Raw genomic sequence first — 27,624 nt, 5'->3', positions numbered from 1 at the left:
GCCCCGCCACCGCCCCCCGGCCATGTAAGAGCTGCTCGGCGAGAGGCCGCCCCGTTTCCTGGTTGGGCTCCGGCAGCCATTTTGGGCTAAGGAGCGAGCGCGGAGGCCGCGGAGCGGGCAGGGCGCCGGCGGAGGGGCAGGCCGAGCCGAGCGCCGGGCGAAGGCGGGAGCCGTTGGACGCCTCGCATCCGTGGAGCGCCCGCCTCGGCGGCGGGAGGTGCCAGGCCGCGACCGCCCCCCTCCCCCACCCCCCCTCAGAGCGCGCTCGCCGTCCCTCGGGCCGCGGGCCCCACGGACATGTCCAGCATGAATCCCGAATAGTGAGTGTGGGTCGGGGGAGGGCCGCAGGGCCGCGATCGGCAGGTCGCGGGGCGTGGGGGGGGAGTGGGAGGCCGCCGCCGGGCCTGGCGTGGGGCGGGGTGTGGGTGGGAGGGCCGGGCCTTCGGGCCCCTGGCGGCCCGGCGTCGCCTAGCCCCGGTCACCGGGGGAGCCGTGCCCCGGAGGTCGTGCGGCGGCGGAGGACGGGCGTTAGGCCCGCTGGTGCCGTACCCCGCGGTGGGGGTTGGGTTACGGGCACCGGCCCGGGGGGGAGGGATTGGGGGGGGGGGGGGGGGGGGAAGGGGTGGCCGCACGACGGGCCCTGAAAAGTTAATGGTGTCCCCGCTCTAAACCGGCGCGATGGGCCCGGTGGTCCTGGTGGCTTCGGCATCCGGCTTCCCTCCCCGGGAGCGCCGTCGGCGGCCAAGTAAGTATGGGCGCAGTTGACGGCGATTTTTACAGACCTCGGAAATCGGCATCAGAGCCCGAGCTCCAACAAGTGATGGGGGAGGGGTTTGGGGGGGCGCGCGAAAAACAGGTCTTTACGAAAGCCGATCTTCCCGGCCGGTCGCTACTGGCAGCTTAGTAGTCAGAGGGCCACCCTTCACTTTAGCTGCAAGTCATGTGTGTGTCACATGGCTCTTGCAAAATACTTCTTGCCTATGTAGATTTTGCAACGCTGTGACTTGATAATGAAATGTTCTTGGGGCTGTCTTGAGCTGAAATAGCACTTGCCTAGAAAACCAGGTGATGGTACAGTTTTTGGGTTTGTTTTTTTTTTTTTTTTGGAGGGTCGTTGTACTTCATCGTGTGACTATGGCCTTTTTCTCCAATTGGCCTGCTTGAGAGTAAGGATGTCTGAGCTCTCAGGTCAATAGTTGTCTGTATCCTGGCAACTGTAAGAGCAGTGGCTTGTCCACCAGGATGTCAGAGACAATAAACCTCGTTTTGCTTATAGCTTTTTTGAGTGAATGAGAAGAGAAACTTGGAATTCGTTTAAAAGCCAGCTGCTGCGCTCTCAACACTTAGTGTTGAAGAGTGTTTTTAGGTTCTTTCACAGATGCTGGCTGTCTGGTACTTCATTTTGGGATGATGAAGCCACTGTGCCTTCTAGTGTAACTGAAGTGGTTATGGCACTGAAATGCACGTGTGGTAGGACATTACTGCTCTAGATACCCATTGCCTCTGTTTATGGATGACACCTCAACAACTTTTGTCCTCAAAGCATGCTTTTTCACACATCTGAGGTTGCTGACTGGTATGGTCATGGTTTTTGTGCTCTCTGCTTGTGGCAGCATGGTTGCAACCACTTTTGGCCTATTAAAAACACCTGAAGAATAAATAGGAGTAGAAGGCACAGTACTCATCAGTGAGTGTGAGTTGGTGCAAACCAAGGGGTATGGCCAGGAACTCAAGTTACATCTTGGCAAGATTACATGACAAGCTTGTGTGGTGTTAAACACCAAAACAGTAACTGGAGGTAGTCGGTGGGTGAAACACCAACAAGTTGATGGTGACTCTGTGGATGTAAAGACTCTTGAGTTAAACTCAAATTTACCTTGCAGATTGGTGGGTTTTGTAGTGAAAAACTGCCTGCAGAGTGTTAGGCCACTAACACTTGTATGTGCAGAAACAGGTTGAAGGGGGCTTTTTCCATAGTTATCTTGCCTTTTCTGAAGCCTTTCAGCTTTCCAGACTGTGATGCAGAGTAGTTCCCTGCAGTGAGATACTAAGTGCTGCTGTGAAGATGGGGAAAATGTTTTGAGGGAGACTCATTCTCAGTGAAGAGTGCTCATTCCTGGTGGCTGAGTACTTGAGAGCAAAACAGAGAGAAGCAGCTGTAGTTTAAGATTGATTTGTAATATTAAATTACTACTTCCTGACAGGGTTGTGCCTGCAGGATGATGATAGGTGGGAAGGGTGTGGTGAGATCGACAGAAAATATCTGTCACTGTAATATATATACTTGGATCAATGTTAAACCAGGAATAAGATTTACGGGATTATAAAGTTATTGCTTCTAGTTACCTGTAACAGATACAGGTGTCCGTTTGTCCTTTTAGAAGTACCTTGCTTATAATGTAATGCATTCTCACTTCCCTATCACAGCTTCAGATCAGGCCGTAGCCTCAAATCCTCTCTCCTGGGCATGCCAGAACTCTCTGACAGGCTCAGTAGGATCACTAGTTAAAATTTCTTAAGAAAAAGACCTGCCTCCTTGATTTTTCCTATTTAAGTTATAGGATTAGAAGCTGCTGGTGCAAGGGTTTGAAGGGTGTGTGTGCTCCTGAGAGCTTCCTTGACATATCAGGGCTGCGGGACAGCCTTGTGGACTAGTTAATGTGCTTTTTCGTTTGAGTGAAGGAGTTAGAGGGATGAATGAGATACTAGTGCTAGCATTGGGAAGCTAGATTCTGAGAACACCTGCCCACCTAGCACTGGGATGTATTCCTTCTGTAGTCTTCCCCCCCCTTATGGTGTTTAAATGAGCAAAATGTCAATATTGACTGTTATGACTAGATCACATCAGCTTCAGCATTTCCTAGCCCTTCTGTGACTTGCATGTAGTAGGCTGACTAGCATAAACACACCGGTGGGTAAACTATCTAACAGCCAGTTGGTATCAGGAGTTAGTCTTGATCAATGTTCTGTAGTGTCTGGAGCTTGTTCTAGATACCTTCTTCAAGGAGAAATGAGGAAATTAAGTGTTTTTTTTTGAGTAAAACTGGGGGTTTTGCCATTCTTCAGAAGTGTTAGAGAATATCTGAGGGGGATTTCAGTCTTGTATGATGATGTTCAGTAGATGATAATCGAGTGACAGCTTTTGGGTTGCTGCAATCATCTGAAATTGCTTATGTTCTAACCTTTCTAAACAGCAATCTGCGATGCAAAGTGGCATTATGTCTTCTAGATTCTGTTTACTTACACAAGCAGTGTGTAATCAGTGACAGCCATGCTCTTCAAACTTTCTTGGGTGGTAGAACAAAGACTAGGGATTTGAGGCTGCTGTGAAGTACCTGTTTACAGTAAACTTGCAGCTGACATCAGTGATTAAAGCCCATTCCAGCAGTTCTTGTTAGAGACAGAGGACTACCTAGTCTTGTCTGTTTAGGCATAAAACCTTTCCGACATTGGAAAAATCCCCATGTGTCTACCTGTAAGAACAGCAGTATCTTAGAGGCCCACAGGTGCCTTCTTCCACACATCTTTGGCCGGGTCTGTCTTAAACTTGACTTCCTGGTCATCTGCTGAACTTGCTGACTATTGTGTGGAAAATGTATATAACAGGAGGATGCTGCTTCACTGGTCAAAAATATGACCAGGCTGTTTTGGAGGTGCCTTCTTTTGGCAAGAGGTAATTAAACTTAACGTATCTATCCTTTATCTCTTTGGCAAGAGGAAGTTGCTGTATCTTCTTCCTCATGGGGAGGATTTGAAGGCCTCACTCTAACTGACAGTACCTACCTGCCTTGCTGCACGCATTCTTCCAGTGTGCTCTCTCATACAGGTGCTAAGTATGACTTGCTTATATACATCGTGAGAAATAGTTGAATGATAAATCTGAAGTCACACTATCTCCAAGTAGCATGGAGAATGCTATGCTGCATAGCTCTGCCTGCTTTAGGAAGGCTCCCTGAACTGGAAAAGCTGATGCGTTAAGTCTTCAGGTTCAAAGAGCAAAATTCAGTGGCTTTAGAAATGGTTGTGTGGCTCTTCAGGAGCAAATACCAGAATTAACATGTATGGCTTGTTAGACGCATGGCTACGGTTGAACCTGTTAATGCAAATTTTCTATCAGTGTAGTTCAGTCAAGAAATAGATTTCTGCAGATTTTTGTAGATTGATCATTTTTTTTTGATTTAAACTGTTGCTGTACCCTGAGAGCTGTCTCTCGCATAACACCATGTGCAACAGACTGCTCATTTGGTTCTCAAGGCCCCTGCTGTATTTAAAAAGTCCCAAAGCAATTGTACCTGGAAAAGAAGGCACTATATCACTAAAATGTGAAATGCTTTTATTTTTTAGAAACCTAAATAGCAAGGTTCTACTTAAATTATCTCTGAATTGATGCAGAACTAAGGGTCAGTCTAGTTTATCTGGCAAAGCTAGGTTTTTGTGATACAGCACCCATTTCTAAGGTCAGAGACAGAGCTGACTCGGTGCAGGCTGTGTCCAGCCACACTGCAGCCTGGTGGTGGCAAGGCAGGTGGCTTAACTTGCCCTGTGAGCCCATGGTTGGCGCTTGCTTCTGGAAATACTGAAGCCCAAAGTGAGCAAAGGTCTTGATAGAAAAGATGTCAAACCTAGTATTTAAGGATTCTGGGTTCCTGTTGTGTTAACAGTAGTGCTGTGTATAAACCATTATTCTTGTTTGTTTCTGAACAGTAAAAGACTTCATAGCAGGGTAGATCCAGCTAGGAGCTGCTCTTAGCACTAAGTGTAATAGAGGAAGATGAGTTACTTGATGTTTGGGGGCTGGGAGACCTGGATTCCCCTTGGAAGCAGGGGGAGGCTCTTAGGTGAGTCTTTCAGACTTGTAGCTGAAGCTTTAGCTACACAAGGAAGGAATTAATTTTTTCCACTGATGTTCGTGAAGATGGTGCAGTGGTAATATTCATGTGTTACCATTAAGGGGATTATAACATGCTGCAAGCTCTAATGCTTTCAAGTGTATTAGTGCTTATTATAAGTAATAATTTTACTTCAGGGTTGCTGAAAATTCTGGTTTTGCAGAAAGCTGAACAACCAAAACTTCCTGCTGGAGTAGGAAGAAGCTTTTTGAAGGCTGAGGCAATTGTGGCTGCAGTTTATGCATAATCCTGGGGAAGAACACATAGGTCTAACTGGACCAGGTCTCAGAGCTGTTGTACCTTACTTTTGTCTCCAGGTTGCATAAAGCTGCTCTGCTGCCCTTGGAACTAAATTGTTGGTGGGGTTAAGTTTTAAATATCTCTTGCTACACTTGCTGTTGCATAGGTAGCCCCTTGCCTGGGTTCCTGGGTGATGTTTGTGGTTGAGAGGCAACAGAGCTAGGTAGAGGAGGGTAACACTGGTTGATACAGTCCCACCTCAGTGATCAAAACACAGTGATCAAACTATGTGTGTCCTCAGCCACTAGCTCACTGGTGTGGCTGTAGTGGAATTTCTGCAAGTGGAGCCCCAGGAAACACACAGCTGCTCTTTGGAAGCACACAGCGGGGCAGTGCTTGGGACTCCAGGTTGTGAGGTGGGATTTTGGTGTCGCCTTAGGGGCAGGGCCAAGTTTCAAGAAACATGTATTTTATCTGTGATTACCAGTGTAAGAGCATGAGCAGTAATAATGCTTCTGGTCAGTAATAATGATTCAGCTGTCTTGAAGCTGTTAAGATATGTGGGTTGTGATGTAATGTAACTTATCTCCCCTGAACCGTTTGGGTTAATAACTCATTCTACTAAACCATCTTGCCTTGTAGTACATGGCTTGACAGGTGGAGTAGCAAATTCTGTGACTATAAACTGCTAGGTATCCTTTGACTTTGATTATTTTTTTTTTTTTTTTTAAATACCTTGAGTGCTTTTAGCTTTACATTGTTGGGGAAGGTTGTATTTTTAAGGGTCAGTTTATTAATTGCTACATTTACCATTTCTGACTTCTCTCTAGCCTTGAGAGAAGTGCTGTGGAAACTGCTGAAGATTTCAGTTGAGTGTGCTCTTGCAGCCTGGGACCAGCCAAGATGACAGTCATTTGGGTGCTTGAGCAGAGGAGTGAAAAACTGAGCAGTTGACCATCTGCTTGGCTGTTATCAGCTGGGGATGGATGCAGTTTCCTGGCTGGATTCCTGCCAGCCAGAGTCAATGGCAATTTTACTAGGAAATAATAGGTGGGGACAGTTGACTTAAGCATTTGCATAAATTTTATCTTCTCAGTTTGGCTAAGTGGGCATAGAAATGTTTGTTGTAAACTCGAGTGGTTAAATGAGAACAAGACTTAATCCTGGACACTACAGGGCTGAAGAGTTGCAAACCTCAAATGGGTTAGTCCTGTACTTACAAAGCAAAATAACTTGTGTAAGTGGTGGTTTGTTGATTTTTCTATGCTACTTGATCTGTAGTATTAAACTGCACCATTAGTCTTACGACTAACACAAAATCTGATGTTTTGCCAACATGTAATCTTCACTACTCTTTGAAATTAAGACTAGGTTGGTCATTGATGATACTGTGCATGCTCCCTCAATACTGGGAGGACTCAACATTAAGCAAAACAATTATTGTCATCCCTGCTCGTGTGACCAGAATTAGTAATACCATGCCTAACGTCCATTAGAGAATGAATGTATCCTTGTCTGGCAGTGGTTTTAAGCTTTATTTTAATTTCTGAAAGGCAAGTGGAGTAGTACATGGTCATTGTCAGCTGTTAATAGTCTATTGTGGAAGGTAGATGTTCTTTTTGCTTTAGAAGGGCCACTAGACATAGTGTTAATAGTTTGTACACTTGAATTGCATATTGTGCTAATGGATTCTTCTGGAACTTAAATTTGGGTAACTTAAACTGAGGGGAAAAAATCAGCTGCTTTTGGCCAGCTACATGGTACTTGTGAAGCTGGGCAGTGGAATCAAGCCTTTGACTTTAAAGATGATACAAAGATAGTGGCTCTGGAGGACAGCGGGCTATTACTACCATCTGCAAGTTACTTTGGTTACTCAACCAAACAATGAGGCTTGCACTTACTTGCGAAGCATGATTTTAATCTTAGCTAGACCACAAAGGGCTGCAAGTAGGACTGTGTTAGTCTTGCTGATAGTCACACTAATATCTCTGCAGTAACTTCCTAGGAAAGCACAGTTCTACACAAAAATGCTGTGTTCAGAGCATCTACTTCACACTTCCCTTACCAAGTAAATAGAATAAATTGTGAGTGTGTCTAAACTGGATAGAAAAGCTTGGAGGTGTAGGTGACTTCCCTAGTAGTGAATTAATTTACCCTTCTCAAATATCATCATATACTAGCTATAAGGAACTTGATTCTTGATAGTGTTTTTCATTAAGTGACTTAATTTTCTTTTCCTTCTGCAGTGACTATTTATTCAAGCTACTTCTGATTGGAGACTCGGGTGTTGGGAAATCTTGCCTTCTACTTAGGTTTGCGGTAAGTGATCATGCTTGTAAACTTCATGTAAAAAAATCTGCCAGGTACTTAGCAAGAACTTCGCTGCTATCAGAACTACTTGAAAGGACTGGTGCCTGTCAGGTCGGGTATACCAAGGAATAATTAAAATATTGCAAAGTCTTCCTGTCTTCTGCATTTGAGTGATACAGAAATATATAATATCAAGGATATGTCCAGTCAAGTTTAATTCTCATTTTCCTGTTACTTGAGAACAAAATATCTTAATTTAACTTCCATCATTACACTAGTGGTAGAACAATGAAGATGGAAGAATATACTTCAATTCTGGGGTGTGTGCCTTCAGGCATGAAGAGTACAAATGTGTCAGGGCAAGACCTTGATCAGTTAATACTTGATCTGAATATTTGCAGCTAGATGAAGTTTATCTTCATTGAAAAGACCTACCAATTGCTTAGTCAGAGGGAGAAGTAATTTAAATAATACTCTAGGAATAATAAGGCTTTATGCTACCTTTAGTGAAAGAGTGTATAATGTTAAAATTGCTGGTGGGCTGCTGTGGCTGCAATTTGACACAACAAGCTCAAGTTATCCTGTCAACAGGAAAAGTTAAAATAGGTTTGACAGCTGAGTAGAAAAAGCTGGAGTCTGGTGAACTCCTTATCTGTGTCTACACCAGAGTGCAGCTTTATGTTGCCATGAGAGGAGAGGAAGGAAGGGAGAGTATGGGGCATTAGTTTAGAAACTAGAGTTTGGTACTACTGAGAGATGTTTAGGCTGTGCAACTGCTGCTATCAGTTGCTCTAGGGACCTCTGCAAAGAGCCTGTTGTGTTTCATGTTATTAATATGCAATAGTGGTCTGATGTGTGCAAGTAGCATCATGTAAGTTAAAGCTATTACATTTGCTGTATGTGCAGATATTAGGACAGGGTGACACTAAAACCAGTATGAACACTAGAAAGAATTAACCTGCTCTGCTCACAGAGCCCGAGGCAGTGGATTGGAAGTGACACTAAGGCTGGAGCAGTACTCCCAGGTCACTCTAGCCTGTTCTTCTTGCAGATACTTTTGAATAAATTTTGGCTTCACGTGAATAATACAACTTTTTCTTTTTTGATAGGCAGCTTCAGTTTGTGCTCAGTTATCTGATATTTCTTCAATTAAGTAGCTTTCCTTTAGGAATTTGACTGACTAAGCTATTTTACCCTGATGTAAGGAATTGGCGCAGCATTCACTTAGCTGTGTTCTTCCTGCTGTAGGTTAAACAGCATCAGGCTTTTCAAACAGACCCTTTTGAGTATTGAAATGTTAAGGAAATGTCATGTCACTTTAAAAGGCTTAATACTTTATTCTTACTTGCATGTGTTCCTTCAGGCAGATGTATTACCTAAGGTGTCTTCTAGTCACAACCCAAAGAAGTCCCTTGCTTTGTGATAGCTCTTGGTTGCGTAAAGCCTTTGGTGTGGTATACTTTACATGAAGTTCTATCCTACTGGCATTTTGGGAATAGAAACTTCCTTCATGCTTGCAAGCTAACAATCACCAGAAGGTAGCAAAGACGGATCCAGCGCTTCCTGTGCGCCTTAAGGCCTGCTGGAGACTCTGCAGTCGGGTCTGTGCAAGCTGCTAAACCAGTGCTGTGTTTCCCTTCCAGTATTTACACAGACTGCAGAGCAGAGGACTTAGCACAAGTACCCAAGCTGTAACTCTAAACTGCCTTAGCAACCAGCTGTGGCAGTCAGTAGAGGATCTGAAATTCAGATGTGGCGTGTGACTGAGGGACAGCCCTTTGACTTGTAGGTAGCTGCTGTGTAATACAGATGAAAAAACATCAAAGGGGAAAAAAAAACCTGAAGCATTTTAATAACTATAATGGTTATTCTAAGTAGCCCTTCGATCTGCCAACATGAGCAAAGATTGTGTTTTTGAGCTACAGTTCAAAAGGACTTAATACTGCAGGATTTTCAGAAAAGAGGCTTTTTGACTAGTTTTTGGAACAACGTGAATCTTGTTGTTTGAGGTGCTTTTAAAAAACCTGGCCAAATTTTTGAGAAGGAAACACTCAGTGAAAATACCTAGCTACCTACTGGACTTTGCCATGAATGATCAGACTGGTTTTGTTAGGGAATTAAGTACTTTTGTCTGCCTGATGCCTGCCTGTTGCATAATAAAGTAGGTGACTGCAGAAGAGGTGCAGCTGGCTTGACTTATGTTCACTCTTTCTCCTAGGATGACACGTACACAGAAAGTTACATCAGCACGATTGGTGTGGACTTCAAAATCAGAACTATAGAACTAGATGGGAAAACAATCAAGCTTCAGATAGTAAGTAGTATTTCTCAACTCCTAGGTACTTTAATCTGTTGAAGCACAGAATTCCATTTGTAACTAGTGGTACTGATCTTTGTACTTTAATCATTAAAATACGTGTGATTTTCCCTGTTATAAGAGGCTGGGCATTTTTTGACAAGATTACAAGACTTCCCATGACCTGCCCTTAAAGAGAGATGCCTATCAAGGCCATCTGCCTGGAAGAGGGAATGACCTGTTACAAATTTACTTTCCTAAGGAGAAAAGAAATCTTATGTATTTAAAAGGCGCTGTGAAAGGGTAGAATCCTGTGCTGGAGTGCTCTCATATCAAAACTGGTACAGTTCTGCAGTATTTAGCAAGGATTTGTGTAAGTGCAAGAATATCACACAGTTGTCCAAGATGCTTGAATTCTACAGCAGCTGTTAATAGCAGACTGCACTATCTAGTGCTGGAAACTCTGCTTTTGTTGACCTGAATGGAAAAACTGACACACAGGCTTGGAACTGGCCTGTTTGCCTTAGCACTGGGTGGTGTTTTCTGGTTATGCTTTTGGCCTTTCACTTGGAATAAGCAGAGGAAGAGTCTTGGCTGTGTTTTCCTCTAATCTTGAAGCACTTTAGAAGGGTGACTGGTGTAATGAAATCTAATATCTATGCAAGGTCACACAATCCTTGTCAGCCACTGCTTCCAGCTCAAGCAGAGGCTCTCAGGACTTGAAGGCAGTGACTCAGGGATTCTGGGCTGTGTTATGGAGCAGGAGTCCAGTTTACAGCCAGAAGCCTGAGTTTGAGCCTCCAGACTCTAATGTGGCTGTCCTGAGTCCAGAGCAGTCTGTGAGGAACCCTGTCCCTGCTGAAATCTCTGAGTGTGACTGGTGTTAGTGTGTAGCTAGGCCTACTCTTGACATGGCTCCAGGGGGAGAAGTGTTTGGGTGAATGCAGTTCCTGACGGCGTGGGGGAGAGGTCAAGCACCTAATGTGCCTCCTCCACTCTCCCAGCAGGAGAAAGGAACCAGGTTTGGTTTGAATTGCAGGAGAAAGGAACCAGGTTTGGTTTGGATTGTTGCACTTTGTCCTCTGAAGAAAATGTTGCCTTTCAGTAGCTTTGCTGGAGCTCCAGTAGCAAGGAAATTGAAGGGGGAGTGGTCATGTCAGAGACCCACCTTATTCCTAACAGGTTTTTAAGCCCTGGCTCACATGTTTGTTCTTCTGACCGCTGAACCGTGGGTTCTTCACGGGTCAAAACTGCTTAGTGTTTTCCTTAGAGAGATCTCTTGACTACACTTGTTCGAAACCAAACAAATGAGCACTTCTAGAAAAGTACCAACTGAAGTGGAATTCTTCTCCGTTAATATATCTTGAGCTTTTCAAATCCTATTGGGTGCATACGGTTTCAGAGCCACTTCTGTAGCTGTGACTTGGATACGCTTGTAGTTGGATGGCTGATGAACTGAGCTGTATTTCTGGAAGCTAATGTGAAACACTGGTGCAGCTACACTGCAGTAACTGATCCTGTTATTTGTCTTGTAGTGGGACACGGCAGGACAGGAGAGGTTTCGAACTATCACTTCCAGTTACTATAGAGGTGCTCACGGCATCATAGTTGTTTATGATGTTACAGATCAGGTAAGTGTTCAACCTGTGCCTGGGGAGTTTCTCCAGGTGGAATGCACTATACTGATAAGTAAATAAATCTGGGAATTTAACAACTTGGCACTTCTTGAGACTGTGACCATGTTTTTCAGGCTGCATTAAGGTTTATCAAGGCAAATTGTACATGTTAGTTTCTGGTTGGGGTCTAAACACAGAAATAAAAGGAGCAGTGGGATCTGTGGCTCTGAAGCAGTTGTGTCTTGGGCTTAACCTAAACCTTACTGGGCAGATAATGGAATGTTCTGTGTGAGTACTTCTCACCCTGCCTTTGGTAGCAGGAAGTCTGAATTACTGATGGAAGTTGTTGAAAGACTTCTGAGTGCCCTTGAACTTTGGTCTACAGTAAAAACTGGCATTTGAAACAGAAAATGGTCAGCATGTGTGCAGGATACAACTGAGCCAGTGTTTTCTGTGAAAATCCCTGAGAGTTACTGGTGCAATTGTCCTGTCTGAAGGACTCTTAGGCAAGTGTGGAGTTTCCTGAATTAATAGGAGGAGGAGGATTGGGTTCAATTGTTAACTTGAGTATCAGTTCAGCCTGGCCGTGCTGCATCTCTGGAGTCAAAGGTTGATCCTACAGCGATGTGGTTTGCACCTAATACCTGGTGCTTTGTAAATGCCTGGGATTCTTCTGGTTTCAGCTGTGCCATGTCTTTTATCTCTGCTACAGGAGGAAGAGTCCCAGATGGTGGTGGTGGTTGACTATTCAAGATTACGGAGCAGGGGAAAAATAAGGGGGGGGGGTGGGGGGGGAGGTGCAGCAAGGGAGGAAGGGCTGATTGTGCAGGGCTGGGGTCATGGACTGAGGAGCTGTGTGGACCCTGTGACTTGCCTATCCTGAGGCACCGGGGAGTACTGTAGTGTGCAGGTAGAGAGTTCTCTGTCTTGTGGTTGTGAATCACCTCGACAAGCTAAGTACGTGCCTTCATACTCTTTCCCAGTCAGGACCGGATAGCGCTGAGCTTTCCTCTTGGTTCAGGGTCTTGCTTACAGTTCTCTTATCTCCTAGGAGTCTTTCAATAATGTAAAACAGTGGCTGCAGGAGATAGACCGTTATGCCAGTGAAAACGTCAACAAGTTGTTGGTGGGGAACAAATGTGATCTGACCACAAAGAAAGTAGTAGACTATACAACAGCAAAGGTATGTTGCTATTAAGGCGTATTTGCTTGGTTGAGCACCTACTCTGGATTGTAATGCACTGGAGTGAGTTCCAGGGCAGGGAAGTGACTGGGTACAGAGAGGGCAGGGTGCTGTAAATGCTGGGGGGGTGACGGCCCCCTGCAGTGCCAGACACCAGTGTGGAGCCCGGCACTGGGGGGGGTGGGCTGGGAACTGGGGGTTCACCCAGCCAGTGCAACCGGCAGTGAGGTGAGGAATGAACCTCTCTCTGACCTTACTGATCACTGTTTCTTGATTTGCAGGAATTTGCAGATTCTCTTGGAATACCATTTTTGGAAACCAGTGCAAAGAATGCCACAAATGTAGAACAGTCTTTCATGACCATGGCTGCTGAGATTAAAAAACGAATGGGTCCGGGAGCGACAGCTGGTGGTGCAGAGAAGTCCAATGTTAAAATTCAGAGCACTCCAGTCAAGCAGTCTAGTGGAGGTTGCTGCTAAAACTTGCCTCCCCCCTTTTGTCTCACAACAATGAATTTGCAATCTGAACCCAAGTGAAAAAAAAAAAAAATAAAAATTGCCTGAATTGTACTGTATGTAGCTGCACTACAACAGATTCTTACCGTCTCCACAAAGGTCAGAGATTGTAAATGGTCAATACTGACTTTTTTTATTCCCTTGACTCAAGACAGCTAACTTCATTTTCAGAACTGTTTTAAACCTTTGTGTGCTGGTTTATAAATGTGTAATCCTTGTTGCTTTTCCTGATACCAGACTGTTTCCTGTGGTTGGTTAGGATGTACTTTTGTTTTGATGTTTCTATTGGCATGTTTAGATGTCAGGTTTAGTCTTCTGAAGATGAAGTTTAGCCATTTTGTATCAAACAGCACAACAGTGTCTGTCACTTTCCATGCATAAAATTTAGTAAGATATATGTAAGATCTGATTTGCTAGTTCCTTCTTGTAGAATTATGAATGGAAAGATCACGCTATCTGATTAATAGTTTCTTCATACTCTGCATATAATTTGTGGCTGCAGAATATTGTAATTTGTTGCACAATATGTAACAAAACTGAAGAAATGTTTAATAAATATTGTACTTATTGGAAGTAATATCAAACTGTATGGTGATAAATATTGTCTTAATTTGTATGGCTAAGGGGGCAATCAGGCTTGCATTGTGCACAAAACACAGCGGTGTGCAGCCATGGCTCTTGGACCTCCCAGTAGACCAGAGACTTTCCCTGCAACTAAAACTAGTGACTATGGCCCAAAAGACTGAGTTGGCACGGTGCGCGAGGCACGTTCGCTGTACCGGAAACGCCCAGCCAATGTTCATGGAGGCATGATGCACTCTGAATGTACAACAGTTCCCTAACTTAGTCTTGGAACTTAATTTATTTCTCAAGGACTTGATTTAGGGAATTCCGTCTGCTTTGCCTAGTAGGGGAGAGAACAGCTTTTCCCTAACATGGATGACTTCAACGTGTAACCTTGAGGTGGCATAACTTTCTACCCGTATATTATGTCTTTTCTAGATACTGTTAATTCCATCCTCTTTTAATCAGTACCCTTCTGACTTAATGCAACAGCTTAGCTTCTATTCTGTTATGCAGAGGCATCAGAAGGATGACATGGGGATGGCGAGGCCCCACAGCAGACTGTTGCTCAAAAGTAGGCGCTTATCTCGAACAATTTGGAACTAACCAGCAGCCAAGAGGTTTTGGACAGTGTGTGATTCTTTGTACAGAGCTAATCGAATCATTAGTGCCTGATGTCTAGCTAAAAACCACAGGAAAGCTAGCCTATAACACTTCCTATACATGTAAAATTGTTCAGCTTTATCTAAACTCCAATATTCAGCCTATTCTGTAAATAGTCTCATGTTTGAAAGACCATGTAACATTCCCCTAGTAGTAAATACACCCTGTGATAGTAAAAATATAGCCTAGTATGTTGTGAGGTATAAACTAAAATTGGTGCAAATATCCTCTTGATTTTTTTTTTTTTGGGGGGGGGGGATGACTTTGGCTAACAGCTTTCTTCAACATAGTTGCATAAATCAACAGGCAATTGTAATACATGAAGTATTGTCATGGTTAAGTTGAACTCTTCCACTTGAGACCTTCACAATAAAGTGATGTGCTTTCTATTAGAGATGTGCTTGTTGGTATAATTCATTATATAATGTCACTCGCTCCTCCTCGAGGGCGGGAGCAGTAGGGGTAGTGAGTGCTGCTGAGATCAGGAAGTGAACCGGGTGATATACTGAGGGTAAAACATCTTCCCTGCAGAGAAGTGCACAAATGAACTTAAATGTCAAGATGCCTGCTACATACTATCCAAAACAATGTTAATATATACAGTAATAAAAGCATTGCAAAACCAACTTGGGCTACACCAGTTGTTTGGTGGTTATTTTTTTTTTTTTTTTTTTTCCCTAAGTCATGACTGTGTTTCTGTGCTGGTAAGTGATGTCAGGCTGGAGGAGGGTAGAGCAGGCCTAAAAATCCGGGACGAGGGCCCTGTGACCTGAAAGATTAAAAACCTTTGACCTAAGGGGTCAGGCTTAAGACTTGCAAGTGGTAGCACCCAGGCAGCTGTAGCCTTCCCTTGCGTGTAACCCTCTCCTGGCCTGCTCTAGGCTTTCTTAAAGCATCTCACTATGGGACCTGGTATCGGTAAAGACCATTTGCTTGAGCCTTTTCAACTTACACTGATCTGTGAATTGGCAAGAACAAAAATTGCCCTTTAGGCTGAGGAGGTGGGAAATGGAAGAGTACTGAAAAAAAAAAAAAAACCAAAAACAAAACCCCAAACCTATGCTTTCACCTTCTACTTGTGCAGTACAGAAACTTTGTCTGTTCACAGGAATGGGAGGAAATGATGTATCCTGCACCAGAACATGGTGCTCACCATTTAGTTTAAAGGTTAATTAAAAGCCAAGAACCCCCGTTCTGTAGTTGGCTGTAACTTTTTGGCCATGTGCCTTGTTGTGCTGCTTCAGAAATGCCTTTTTCTGTTGCAGAAAGGGTTTGGAAACTCCGGCGAATGTTTTGTAAGCTGTGATGACCTGCAGCAGCTGTAGGAGAGGGCAAAGGCACAACTCTCCACCCAGGGAACCCACCACAGCACCAACCCAACTACTGCAAATAACAGGTTATCGATAACTCGGTTTTTCCCTGAGTGTACTCACCTGTTCATTATTTTATTGAGAGTCAGCATGCTGGCTCTTTGTGTTTATGCCTAAGAAATCTGAAAGTTAAATAGGCTCTGCTTTAGCAGGGCAGGGTAATTATAAACGAGTTCAGTTTGCTCCCAAGAACCAGAAGGAGTTGCTATTTCTTGGCTTCTAGCACCTATTTTTGAAGAGCATAAACAAAACATGAGAACATGGCTATTAAAATCACACAGCTTTACTTAGAAGTGAGTTGCACAGCATACTATGGATTACTCGGTTAAAAAAACACTGTGTTCCTGACATTTTGCTAACACATGGAACAGGCCACTTGAATACGAAAAAAAAAAAAAAAAAAAAAAGGAAAGCTACATTAAAAAACAAACTAAAAAAAGGCCAGCGGTGTACACTCCTCGCTCGCAAAACTCCCCATCGTAGTCAGCACTGTGAACGAGACATCCCAGTAGCCAAAGAACCCCCGTGCAGCTCAGCTCGCCTTTCTCAAAAACAAACCAACCAGCTCAGGTCGGGCTGGGCTGGTTAACTCTGAACAGAGGGAGCAAGCGCATCTGGCACCTCCGCGCGCGGCGACCGGGGTGGTTTGGCGCTGGCTGCGGTTCTCAGCCGTCCCGAGAGTGGCCGGCAAAGCCCAGGTCTGACAGAGGCAGCACCTGAAATAAAATGGGTTAAGTTTGCTGCTCGTGCTTCGGCTGCAATCCAACCAACAAACACCCCCCTCCCCCCCCCCCGCCCAGTGCTCCTATTTAAATCACCTCCACAGATGCTTGCTGCTGTGTATGATAAAACTATGTATATTTAGCAATTAAAAAAAAAAAAAACAAAAAACAAAAAACCAAACTGCTTAAGATACTGTTACTCTTCTCTAAAGGACTGGAAAGAATTTTTAAAGGACTGGAAAGAATTTTTCCCCTTTGCAACTCCAAATTTTAAGGCGTGCTGGGGAGTGGGCCCTGGGGGAATCAAGGGCCCGAGCTAACGGGGGTGGGAGGGTAGGGGCGGGGTGGGGTGGCCAGGGTTCTCCTGCAGTTCCTAAATCCCCACCTCTCAAGAGCCCTCCTGCGCCGCCGGCCCCGGCGCCTCGCCGACACCCGTGGGGGGGCCGGTCCCGAGGGGGGGGTCTCACAGCCAGTCGCCCTCACGGCGAGCGGCCGAGGGCCGTGGCCCCCAGCGCCCCGCAGCCCCTGCGCGCCCCCCCCGAGCCCGCCCGAACCGCTGCCACCACCGCAGTTTCAGTTGACCGAAGATGTTCCAGAACCCAGCGAACGAACAGGCTTTACACCCGCAGTCACCCACTTCCCTTTCCCACCACGATGTGGCAAGTGGAATTTTTCATTGAGAAAAAAAAAAAACAAAAAAACAAAACAAAACAAAACAAAAAAGAACCAACAGAACGAGGGGGAAAAAAAAAAAAATCCTAAACCCCTTTCCCTTTTTCCCTCTGCTGTCCAGGTGCTCTCGGTAGAGCAGCTGCCTGGGCCCTGCCTGGCGGGGACCGGCCGGCTCCCGCGTCTCCCCGCGGAGCTGCCACCGTGCTCATCACGCTCTTGGGTTCCACCAGCCGGGGCAGACACGCTGCTCTTCCCCGGACACACTTTTAAAGACGATGGGGCATCCGTTTTGAGACCGCCCTTGCTTTCTCTTCTCCTTTTAGGACCTCCCAAACTTCAGAGTAAAAGAAACAACGATAAAGCCTGATGTCTAGTGTTTGCTAAATTAAGTGTGTTACCTTCCTGCGCCTCCCTCCCTCTGCCCTGCCCCAGAAAGGCGGGTTTGTCCCCCTGCTTACCCACTGAGCAGCCGTCTGCTGCACCCCCTGGCCCTCCATCCCATCCTTGCCCTGCACGGGGCCCACGGCAGCTAGAGCAGACTCATACAAGTGCTCCGCGTGGGTTTCCAGCTCTTCAGACTGTTTTGCAATCAAACCCAGTGTGTCTTTCAGAGCTGGAAAACAAAATGTTTGATGGAGGTGTCAGTAACACGATAATCCGACGTCTGTAAGAGAGTTCCACTTGCCCGGACAGACTTTTGAAGAAAATAGAAATCAATAAGCTGATCTTCATCCCATCCACCTTGAGATGCAGAGTTTGGAGGGGGTGAGAAGCAACCTAGGAGACTCCAGGCTGAGTGAAGATAGAGAAATAGGGGGTTCCAAAGGAAACCTTTGGGGTTGCGTAAGCAAGCCCAGCCGTAATGCAGCACGCTCGACCCCTAAAGCCCCTTTGGTGACTGCGGACGCAGCTCACCCTTTCGAAATCCCTTGTGCCAGATGCACCAAATCACCGGAGCCGCTGCCCCACGCGTGCCGTGCCACCGCCCAGGCTGGGCTCTCCCCACACGGGCTGCTGGCACCCGCCCGGGATGCGCCAAGCGCAGGCAGGGCGTGAAAACCACCTCCCGTGCAGCACCGCAGCGTCTCCGCCCAGCCGCCCGCTGCCAGCCCCCCACAGCCCAGCGGGGGCTGGCCACGCCGCCGTGAAGCTAAAAATCTGCAAAGGGACCCCTGAGAGGGAGAAACCCACCCACCACCCGCGACGGGTGGCACGGCACAAGGCAAGGGTCGAGGCACGGTGCAGCTGAAAGTGCTCGGGAGTAATTGCTTCAAACCTCCGAGTCTCTGGACGGCAGCGGAGGCGTGAAACCTTTTTTTGTTCCCATACAGCTGCTGAATGGCAAATTCTGCCCGGGGGTGTCGGGGGGGCAGGCGCTACGGCCAGCACCGCCGACTGACTGCCCGCCAGCAGCCCCGCCGAAAGCGCTCCTCCTCACCCGGCGAATTCGATGCCATGCAGTCGAGGAGAGCTTCTCCCCTCTCCAGCACGCTCTCCGTCAGGCTCCGGTGGTCGGCCACGTCTTTCCTGAACTCCTGGGAAGGGAAGGAGAAGAGCAGCGCCGCTCAGAAGGCTTTCGGGAGGAGATGCACCTGCGGCAGGTCACCCGAGGAGCAGGTCCTCCCGGCGCTCCCCAATTTGGCTCTGCAAGGCCTGATGCACCCCGCGTGCCCCGCCTGGACCGTGCTAGCGGCGACCTCGCTTCGTCCTGCCCGCTGGACCGAAGAGGGGGGAGAAAACCCGACGGTGATACCTACCAAGCAGCGGTGCAGCGACGCCTTCACGCTCCCGGCATCTGGCGAGGGTGGGACCCAGCTGTCGGCGACGTCCGCCACACTGTACAGCCATCGAATTAGCTCGTCCAGCTGGCAGCAAAACATCTACTTAACGAAGCACAACAAAAGGGGTTACTCCTCTATTTCCGCAACAAAGGGACGGCGGGGGCGAGCCAGCGGTGTTTCAGAAAGCACCTGCTCCCTCTTGCTCTCCTGCTGCGGGGCCGGCGGTGTCCGCCTCCCCCTCAGCGCACAAATGTCCCTGAGAATAAGAAACCGAGGGTCGACAGGAAAAAAAAAAAGAAAAAAAAAAAGGCAAACAGCAAATTAAACCCCTAAACACATCACAAAACTACTGTGCGGGAAGAATTGAGGGGCACCAAGAAATAGCTGCTGCGGGGTTGGAAGCCAGTGGCGCCCAGGCTGAAGGAAGGGGTTGGCCTCCACCACCTCCCAGCCGAAGAGACGCCCTCCTCCTCACCGGAGCCGCGCAGTTAATTTGCAGCTGCTTTTCCCCAAAGGCTCATCTCGTTCAATTACGTGCTTTCATTTATTTTTAACGCGTCTTGGCAAGGGATTACTTTGTAAGATGCTGTACGAAACCCAAGGGTCTCTGCTCCGCCCTGCTCCTGCTTCCTCGGCGGTTGGGGTTTTGCTGTGAAGCTGAGCTGCTTCTCCCTGGCACCGGGATTTGGGGCCACAGATACCCCCCTAATGCTGAGCATTTTAAATGGGCAGTTATTCCCATACAGGAGGGGGAATGAGTTGCACTGGTGTGCGCAGCTACGCGCCTGATACCAACCACACCCTTGCAACCAGCCCAGCATCCCTTTCAAATTCAGCCTGGGGCCGGGGTGGGGAAGCAGATGGAGAGGGGAAGGCAAGAAGCAATCCCGGCCCGTTGGGGGAGCACAGCACCAGCCCGGCGCTCGCCCGGAAAGGAAAAATTCACAAAATAACCAAACTCTTCAGAGAAACCCCACCAGTTCTGCCTGACCTTGTTGTAGGCTTAAGCAGGACCCGGCCTGGGGAAGCTGAGCGAGCCCGGGCTGAAGGGAACGACGCGATGCTGCATTAAATAGCCGGAGTGACGGGACAGGCAGCGAACGCCGGATTTCGTGCTGGTCCAGCCCCGACCGCGGCTCTCGCGGCTCCCCCGGTGCAGCAGCACTGCAGGGCGGGCGGGCCGGAGGAAGCCCAGGGTCACATTTCTGAGCCCAGCCCCACGACGCTGAGCCCTGGGAAAAGCGACACGGGCTCTTGCTCCATCAGAAGAAATTAATCTGCGCCGGTGGGCCTCCCTGCAAAAATTCCCACCAGCTGCCAGACACCAAACATCATGCAGAAGGAGAAGCCGTAACTATTAATTGTGCTGTAAACACCAGCACATTTTATGTGAGATCTTCCAATAATAAACTCTATTTCTGGTCTCAGCCTACCTTAACGCACTGGGCGAGGGACTCGCTCTGCTGGCTCTTCTTCAGATGCCCCCTGGCCCGCGGTTCAGTCGGGTATGTCCCATCCAACGTGTCCCTGAGCCGCCGCAGAGGATCCCGACGGATCTGGCCACACGATTCAGCGTTTTCCCAGCTGGGCTTTCGGGAGCTGCAGGGATGCCACAGCCCAGCATAATCCTCAACATTCCCTCTTTTGCCTCTGCCACCTGCTGCCCTGAAAGGAGCCAGCGCAGATGAAAGGGGCTGCCCGCCGTCACTGTGACATCGAAGGTTACAGTCGTCACGCCCGGGCATCCTCACAGTTAAGGAAAGATCGGACAAAAACTGAGCCAGCCTTTCCAGCTCCCGCAGTCTTGGAGGGAGGGAGAGAAACTCTTCATCGCTCTCCCACTCCTTCCTCAGGGGGAGCACTTGCGTTGTAGGTAAGAACCTACTCGCGCTTTTCGCCTGCCCTTTGTGGGGTGGAAAGGGGCTCTGGCCGGTAGCCCGGCTTCTCCCATCGGCAGCGGGGCGGCCCGATGAACCCGGCCCAGCTGACTCCCTCATTACATCCTTCGCAAAACCTCTAGAAGGGCAGGAGGAAGCGCTCTTCGCAAAGGATGCTTTTGCAGCAGCTGGAGGTTTGTAGGATGAGCCAGCTCCTGAGCAGCCTCTTTTGCCAGGCCCCGGGGCGGAGAACCTCTCTGCAGAAGCCGCCAACCCCCAGGGTCCATTTTCTCCACTTCCCCGAGCCTGCCCACCTCGGCCGTAGATGCTGGTGGACCTCGACGTGCCCTCAGGGGAAACAGAAAAGCTGTCCAAACCTATTCCTGAGTCGTGGAGGAAAGGCTCCGGCATCTTTCCCAGCTTGTACCTTGGCTTCAGTGGATAAGCATAATCCAACAAGTCCTCGTACTCTTTATTAGGGTTCCAGTGGGGTGAGCGACGGTCCGGAGATGGAGGTAAGGAATCCGGTATGGCACACGCCCAGTAATCGGCCTGGTAGGATGACATCTCTCTGATGCGCTCCGTGGCCGCGCGGGCGTCGAGCAGGGGGCCGAGGGGCTTGCGCGCCCGCAGCGCGCCCCGCCGACAGCACGGGTCCCGGGCGGCCGCGGCCACGGGAGAAGGCACGTCCCCGCAGGCTGGCAAGCTTCGGCACGGCTCTTCGGAGAGGCCCTTTTCTTCTGAAGACAGAGTGGAGAAGCTCGAGGTGGAGCGGCTCCGCAGGGCGCTCTCGGGGCTGAGCGGGGTTTGGGGTCGCAGGAGCTCCGGGGTGGAGGAAAATGGGGATTGAGCTCCCAGCCTTCGGCTCCGCCGGCCGGCACGGGCGTCCTGGCAGCTGCCGGCAAGGATGCTCTCCTCTGCAGAGCTGCGCCGGCCGGGAGGGCTGGACACTGGCTCCCAACAGCCCGATGCCTTCACCTGCTCAAGGACGGGGGGAAAATAGGAAAGGGAGAGAGAGTGACGCATAAAATGAAACACAGCATCCAGACAAAAGGCTCCTTTGTGCCAGGACATGGAGATAAAAGCCCAGTCCTGGACCCACGGCAAAGAGATGCTGGAAGGGAAACTGTTCCATCTGCGGGACGGTACACAGCTGCCCGGAGCCTGGAGTGGGGTTTGTTTTTAAGGAAAGACATTCCGAGGGCTTGGGGAGCCGCACGAGCCATTTGGCAGCAAGAGGCACTCACTGAAGCAGCCCCGTCCCGAGCAACTTTGCAGCTCCGCAGCGACAATACGGACCCGGAGGCAAGAGCTCAGGTGCTGGAGCCCAAAGCTGTTCCCCACCACACAGCTCAGGCCTAGGGCTGGAGGAGACGGAAAGCCCTTGGTAGAACAGCCCCGACAAACAAGTCCCCACCTCGCCTGGGACCTCCCGGTGATGCAGCAACGCCTGTAGGTACAACCCCCCTCACCTGCTGCTCTTCCGAGGGGAGGAACCGGTGGCTAAAGCGCCGAGGCACGCCGCCGCCGTCAGCGGCTCCGTAAATTAACAGCTCTGCCTCCGAGAGGCTCGCTGGCGCTCTGGCAGAGCTGGATGCAGATGCTGAAGACGCTTCGCGGCGGTAGCTCGAGGCTGCCCGGGTAACACCGGTGACCAGGCGACGGCGTCCACTCGTTGCCACGCTCTCGGTCCCCTGCGGGCAGGGCTTGGCTTCCTCTGCCCCTAAAAGCCAGCGGAGGCTGTCAGCCAGCTCCGGGTAGTCCGTCTCCACGTTTGCACAGTCCCAGCTACCATCCCCCTCGGCCTTCCCGCTCAGCGAGGCTTCAGAAGGTGATTTCCCCACATCCACGGCCATCGGGACAGAACTTCTTCCCCAAGATGATGGCGAGCCTCAGGCTCTCTGAAATACACAACAGGCAGTAGCAGCAACTCGTCGTCCCCCCCTCGTCTCCACGCCAAGTAAAGAGACTGCGTATGTCTAACAATGAAGAGCTGAAGCATGTTCCGGGGCAGACCCCAAAAAACCATAAAGGTGCATCTCGGTGTGACAGTGAGCCAGAGGAAAGACCAAACCTTTGCGTCTCAGCAGTGTTTTCTGCTTTTGAGGACGTGACACGCAGGGAAAGTCTAATTAAAGCTCTGGCCGCACTGAGAACCCACCTGTACTTTACACCTTGCCGACACAGGTTGGGGGGGGGGGGGCAGGGGTGCACCTGAATCGACGGCCAATCTCACAAACTGTTTATGCACCACGAGGTTACTGGGCCCAAATGAGACATCATTAACGAGGTCGTAAACACCTGTTTGCGTGGCCGAGCCCTGAGGGCTGTTGGGGTGGAAAGCTGAGGGTTTCAAAACCTTGAAATGGAAGCCACCCACAAGTGAGAAGTATATATAAAAATGAGAGGGGGGGATATAGGAGGCTGTAAAAGCCAAACTTGGCACTTAGCTCTGCAGCTTCTACCTCAATTCATGAAACTGAATCTTGGCAAAATTAATTAATGGAAATACTTGCTCAACCGATGACACATTTTCAAGCATGCTGTACAGCCAAGCTCATTGCATCTTGCTAAAAATCTAACATATTGTTCACAAAGCCTGAGCCCTGGGCACTCCGTGCACGGAGATGCTCCACCACCACCCTCTCGCTGCCCGCACCGGCCTTCAGCGAGGAGCTACAGCGGGACAACTGATGGGCCAAACCAAGGAGATCCAACACAGCACGCGGGAGACCTTGTTTTGCAAACGCCAGCCAGAGCCGAGCCCCTCTGCTTGCGTCCGCCAAGCTAGCAGGACTCAAAAACACTCTCAACACAAATGACACCTTGGGGACTCCCCACGGAGCATCAAAAGCGGCGTTGCCCAAATCCCCACGCACTGGCTCTGCGCCTCTCCATCACAAGGCGGGCGTCCTGGGGGCAACACCGAAGCCTCTTCCAGCAACGCCAGCCCGAACCAGGGTGCCGGCACTAGGAAAACACCGGCAGAGTGGTTTTGCTGGTACTCGCCCAGCTAGCGCCGGGCTAGCGATGGAGAGGCCAACAGGAAACCCAATTTGAAAAGATATTAAAAAATGAAAAAAAAAAAAAAAAAAAAAAAAGGAGGAATTCCCAAACAATACTTAGAAGTGGGAAGCCAGTTGATACTCACGCCCTCCATCAGCTCTTTTGTCACCGTCTCGTTTCGCGACCCAGCCCTCCAGCGACGGGGGTTTTCCCACGGGCAGAGCCCGTCCAGGGAACAAAGAGCGGCGGGGCGACGCGCCGGGTCTCCAGAGGAGACCGAATCGCTGGCACAAGCCGTGGCAGGCAGCTGCCTTCCCCCTCCCCGAGCGCCGGCAGCCCCAGCGCTGCCCAGCAGCCAAATTCGGTTACGTTCAGCCTGGCAGCAGCTGTGGAGAGGGCGAGGAAAGGCCGGGCTCTCCGGGCCCTCCACGCCAGCCCTGTCTCTCCGCTGACACCTCCACCCACCCACTTGACCTGTTGCTGCCAAATACGACCCTACGCGCAACGCGTTATCCTAAAATCAACGGTATTGCTCTTCTCCTCCCCCCGCAAAAAGGTTGTATATCCAAACAAAAAATGCACGGCAATTGCAATAAACGTAACTGATAAACCTATCCCTGCTAAATACCCGGCAATATATCATTAATTATAAGTAAGCATATTCCTCTCGTTTAACAAAAGGTAGATTTCTGATGCTAGCAGGAAGAGTGTCCCAAACCACTCCTGAACCCATGTCTGCTTCCCGCAGAACACGTGTGCGATTTCTTCACGTATCCATCACACAGATTTTTAAGGCCAGAGGTGTCCGGACCCCGGGGGGCAGCCCCTTGTTACCTGCCAACCTTCACCAACTCCCATTCGGTGCCTCTGAATTAGTTCTGTTTAGCCAGTCAAGCGAGCAAGTATTAGCGAATCAAATGCCAAATCCAACTTACAGGTGATTTAAACACCCAGAAAATCCCCTGAGATATATTTGTTTACTGGCTTTGAAAGCCAGGGCCTTGGCCATAAGGAGAAATGATGCTCGCTGGTTGGATTCCTCCTCTTCCAACCAAACCTGATGAGCAAAAAGCCACCGGGATGACAAACCATGAGGTACCGCATATTAAATTCCAGGATCTGTTTCAGAGCCCAAGAGCCTGCTTCAAATTCACCATTTTGGGCGCCTTCTTCTGTGCTGAGAAGCAGGGGATTCAGCAGAGAACACCACTAATTGTCACGACATGGACGGGTATCTCACTGGCTCTTAATCCCTCCTTACATGTACTAGCAATGCTGTACATCCCAAAATGATCCAGTAAATATAAGTCTTAACAGAGAAAAGGGAACTGGACCCCTGTTGCTTAGGACATAAATGCCCTGACAATCAGTTCTGTTGTTGGGTAGTGATTTTAAAAAATATATAAAAGAAAGAAAAGTTTAACAAGGCATCAAAGCAGACTTTAAGGTTTTAAATTGAATGTGCAGTAATTAATGATTGCTCTCGGTACCTCTTTATTTTTAAGACGATGCCATGTTAAATTCAAAGTGATGTTGAACATCATTATCTCCATCAGATTTAGTGGCTCGAGTCATGTGTCAGTCAGCCCAGTAAAAACAACTATAAAAAAACACACATAAGCTTGACCTTAAGTCTGAAAAGGATGTGTTAAGCAACATTAAAAAAAAAAATTACAGGTGACAACCCAGCTGTTATTTTTGTAACTACACAGGAGCACGAAGGTTGAACTATTCGGAACATTCAAGACTATGTGTTCATCTTATGGACGCAGCATGCAGGGTTACACATTTCTATGATGCCATCAGTCTTAAAAAAAAAAAGCAAGTGCTGGTTCACAGGTTCACAAAGTCTCCAGAAGCTAACTGGAAGCTAAAGAGAAACCAGGAAACCTACCAATACACATGAGTGAGAGTAAATCTGCTTATTTCAGAATTTGCAAGGCTATTCAAAGAGACACCAGAGATTTCACTGCCTTTTCAGATGTCTCTAGTTCAGGCAGTTAATTCCAATTCATTTCAGGAGGAGCCAGACATCCAACCACACCTGGACGCAAACTAGATGGGGAAGTCGCCCATATCCCGTACACAGAACGATCAGGCAAAAAATAAGATTTAAAAACAAAGTGAAAATGCTAATGCCACTAAGGGCAACTCCCGACTACAAGAGCATCTAGAAAACAAGGTTTCTCACCATTTTCCAACAAAAACGCAAAAAATTCAGAGGCCTGGTTGCCAGTGGCAGCGACGCATCGGGATTAACCCTTGTGACGGGAAGCCCAAATCCTCGGGGAGGACCGACACGGCTCTGAAGAGGGACGTACGACCACAGCTTTAGGCACGGTGGAAACTTTCCACTGGCCTTAAAACCACAGGAAAACGGCCAGAAATCCCGGCTACCCCCGAGCCCTCAATTGTCTCACCAGCGATGGGGCGGCACAGACACGGCGCCCGCAGCTGGCTTTTGAGCTAACAGATGAAGACAGTGGCCGTTTCATTCGTTTCAATAGGGGAAGGTCCACGGGGATCTCTCAGGAAAAGCGATCCCTGAGCTTTTTCACGGCGCCGAAAGGAATCTGCCTGCCAAAGAGTCGCGCGAAGCCCAGCAGACAACAAGAGCTCTGTCCCAACCGGAGACGTCCCACTGCCTGGGGGGCTGGCGGCCTTCAACACGAGCAGCAGACGCTGATAAGAGTTTCCATCTCCCACCAGCTCTGGTTTTGCTGGGGAAGGGTTTTTGTTGTTGTTGTATTTGGGAAAAAGCACACCGCTCTTGCCTTTCAGGCCTGCGGGAGCGAAGTTTTGGTCATTTTTTGATCCGCTTCTTGCGCGTTTCCTGCCCGAAAAGCCATTCCGCAGCTGAAAAAACAGCACATTAACCAAAAAAAAATAAAATAAAAAAAAACAACAAACCAAAAAACAACAAAAAGAAAAAAAACCAACAACAACCAAAAAAAAAAAAAAAAAAACAACCAAATAAAGGCAATACAGCCGAGGAGGCACCGCACCCTGGGGATGCCCTGGAGTGCTGGAGACACGGATGCGACGCGCCACTGGTAATGGGGACGGGCTTCCAAAGGGAAAGCCACCCGCTTCCTTCCTTCCTTCCGTCCTTCTCTCCCTCCCTCCCTGCCCCCAGCACCTCCCGGGCGCGGCGGCAGCCCCGGCCCGGCCCCTCGGTCCCCCCGTGGGCCCCGGCCCGGCCCCTCGGTCCCCCCGTGGGCCCCGGCCCGGACCGCACCTACCGAGCGGCGGCCGCTGCCGCCCCGCCTCCCGGCCCTCGTCCCAGCCAATGGGAGCGCGGGGCGATACGTCAACCAGGGCTCCCCGGCGGCCCGGCAGCCAATGGGAGCGGGGCGTGGCGCCGGGCTCCGCCCCCTTGGCTGAGGGAAGGAGGAGGCGGCCGAATCGCCCTCCTGCCCCCCGGGGCCTTGAGGAGCTGCCGGTGCTGGAGTGGCGTCACCTCCAGTGCCCTTGAGGCGCCTCTTCAAGCTTTAGGGTGTTGCTTTTTCTCCTGTACATTGATTTTCCCGGGGCCAAGCCTCCCCTCCGCCCCTCTCCGGGCGTTACCACGCTGTTTCTGGGGTGAAAAACCATCTAAAAAACGCTATTGCGCAAGCAGTGGCCGTGCATGTAGTGTCAAATGGATCTTAGCATCCTACAAGCACAACGCAAAGCCCGTTTTTGGAGGAGGTCCCAGTTCAAGACCTCCTCCTGCAGTAGCAGAGCCGGCTCTGGGTCGGGGCCTGGCTGTGGGCTGCTGGTTGCACCCTGAACCCAGCCAGACCCTTCGGTGGATGGAGCAGCCGTATCCCGACGTGTGTCCGTGTCCTGTAGAAAATACAAACCTTTCCCCTTGTTTCTGTCCACAGGCCAATTCTGGGTTTTGTCCGCATCATCTGCTCCTGGAGCTTGTTTCTTAG

The 27,624-nt window shown here is 49.1% G+C and overlaps 2 protein-coding genes across 2 annotated transcripts; one reads left to right on the top strand and one right to left on the bottom strand.

The window, feature by feature from the left end:
* The first annotated feature begins 33 nt into the window (after positions 1–33).
* Positions 34–14,902, top strand: RAB1A (RAB1A, member RAS oncogene family). The gene is made up of 6 exons (XM_042796221.1): positions 34–320; positions 7,376–7,448; positions 9,658–9,753; positions 11,271–11,366; positions 12,403–12,534; positions 12,816–14,902. The coding sequence occupies exons 1-6, from the start codon at positions 298–300 to the stop codon at positions 13,011–13,013; spliced, it is 618 nt and encodes a 205-aa protein (XP_042652155.1). The 5' UTR covers positions 34–297; the 3' UTR covers positions 13,014–14,902.
* A 1,009-nt stretch (positions 14,903–15,911) lies between these two features.
* CEP68 (centrosomal protein 68) lies at positions 15,912–26,824 on the bottom strand. The gene is made up of 8 exons (XM_032993488.2): positions 26,675–26,824; positions 23,850–26,560; positions 22,171–22,599; positions 20,255–21,676; positions 18,798–18,920; positions 18,479–18,575; positions 17,499–17,653; positions 15,912–16,362 (listed from the first exon to the last, which is right to left on the bottom strand). The coding sequence occupies exons 3-8, from the start codon at positions 22,552–22,554 to the stop codon at positions 16,312–16,314; spliced, it is 2,232 nt and encodes a 743-aa protein (XP_032849379.2). The 5' UTR covers positions 22,555–22,599; positions 23,850–26,560; positions 26,675–26,824; the 3' UTR covers positions 15,912–16,311.
* Between the last annotated feature and the right edge of the window lie 800 nt (positions 26,825–27,624).

This window comes from Tyto alba, unplaced genomic scaffold (assembly GCF_018691265.1).
Source record: "Tyto alba isolate M040663 unplaced genomic scaffold, T.alba_DEE_v4.0 Super-Scaffold_22, whole genome shotgun sequence".
In the NCBI taxonomy this organism is placed as follows: domain Eukaryota; kingdom Metazoa; phylum Chordata; class Aves; order Strigiformes; family Tytonidae; genus Tyto; species Tyto alba.
The sequence above is the reverse complement of the archived record's forward strand: the minus strand, read 5'-3'. Positions and strand labels throughout refer to the sequence as shown.

Excerpts from the sequence above, each read along its gene's own strand:
- RAB1A (XM_042796221.1), top strand. The coding sequence starts at position 298 with ATGTCCAGCATGAATCCCGAATA. Across the intron at positions 321-7,375 it reads TCCAGCATGAATCCCGAATA|TGACTATTTATTCAAGCTAC; the intron begins GTGAGTGTGGGT and ends TTCCTTCTGCAG. Across the intron at positions 11,367-12,402 it reads TTTATGATGTTACAGATCAG|GAGTCTTTCAATAATGTAAA; the intron begins GTAAGTGTTCAA and ends CTTATCTCCTAG.
- CEP68 (XM_032993488.2), bottom strand. The coding sequence starts at position 22,554 with ATGGCCGTGGATGTGGGGAAATCACCTTCTGAAGCCTCGCTGAGCGGG. Across the intron at positions 21,677-22,170 it reads TCCCCTCGGAAGAGCAGCAG|GTGAAGGCATCGGGCTGTTG; the intron begins GTGAGGGGGGTT and ends GTCCTTGAGCAG. Across the intron at positions 18,576-18,797 it reads CGTCGCTGCACCGCTGCTTG|GAGTTCAGGAAAGACGTGGC; the intron begins GTAGGTATCACC and ends TTCCCTTCCCAG.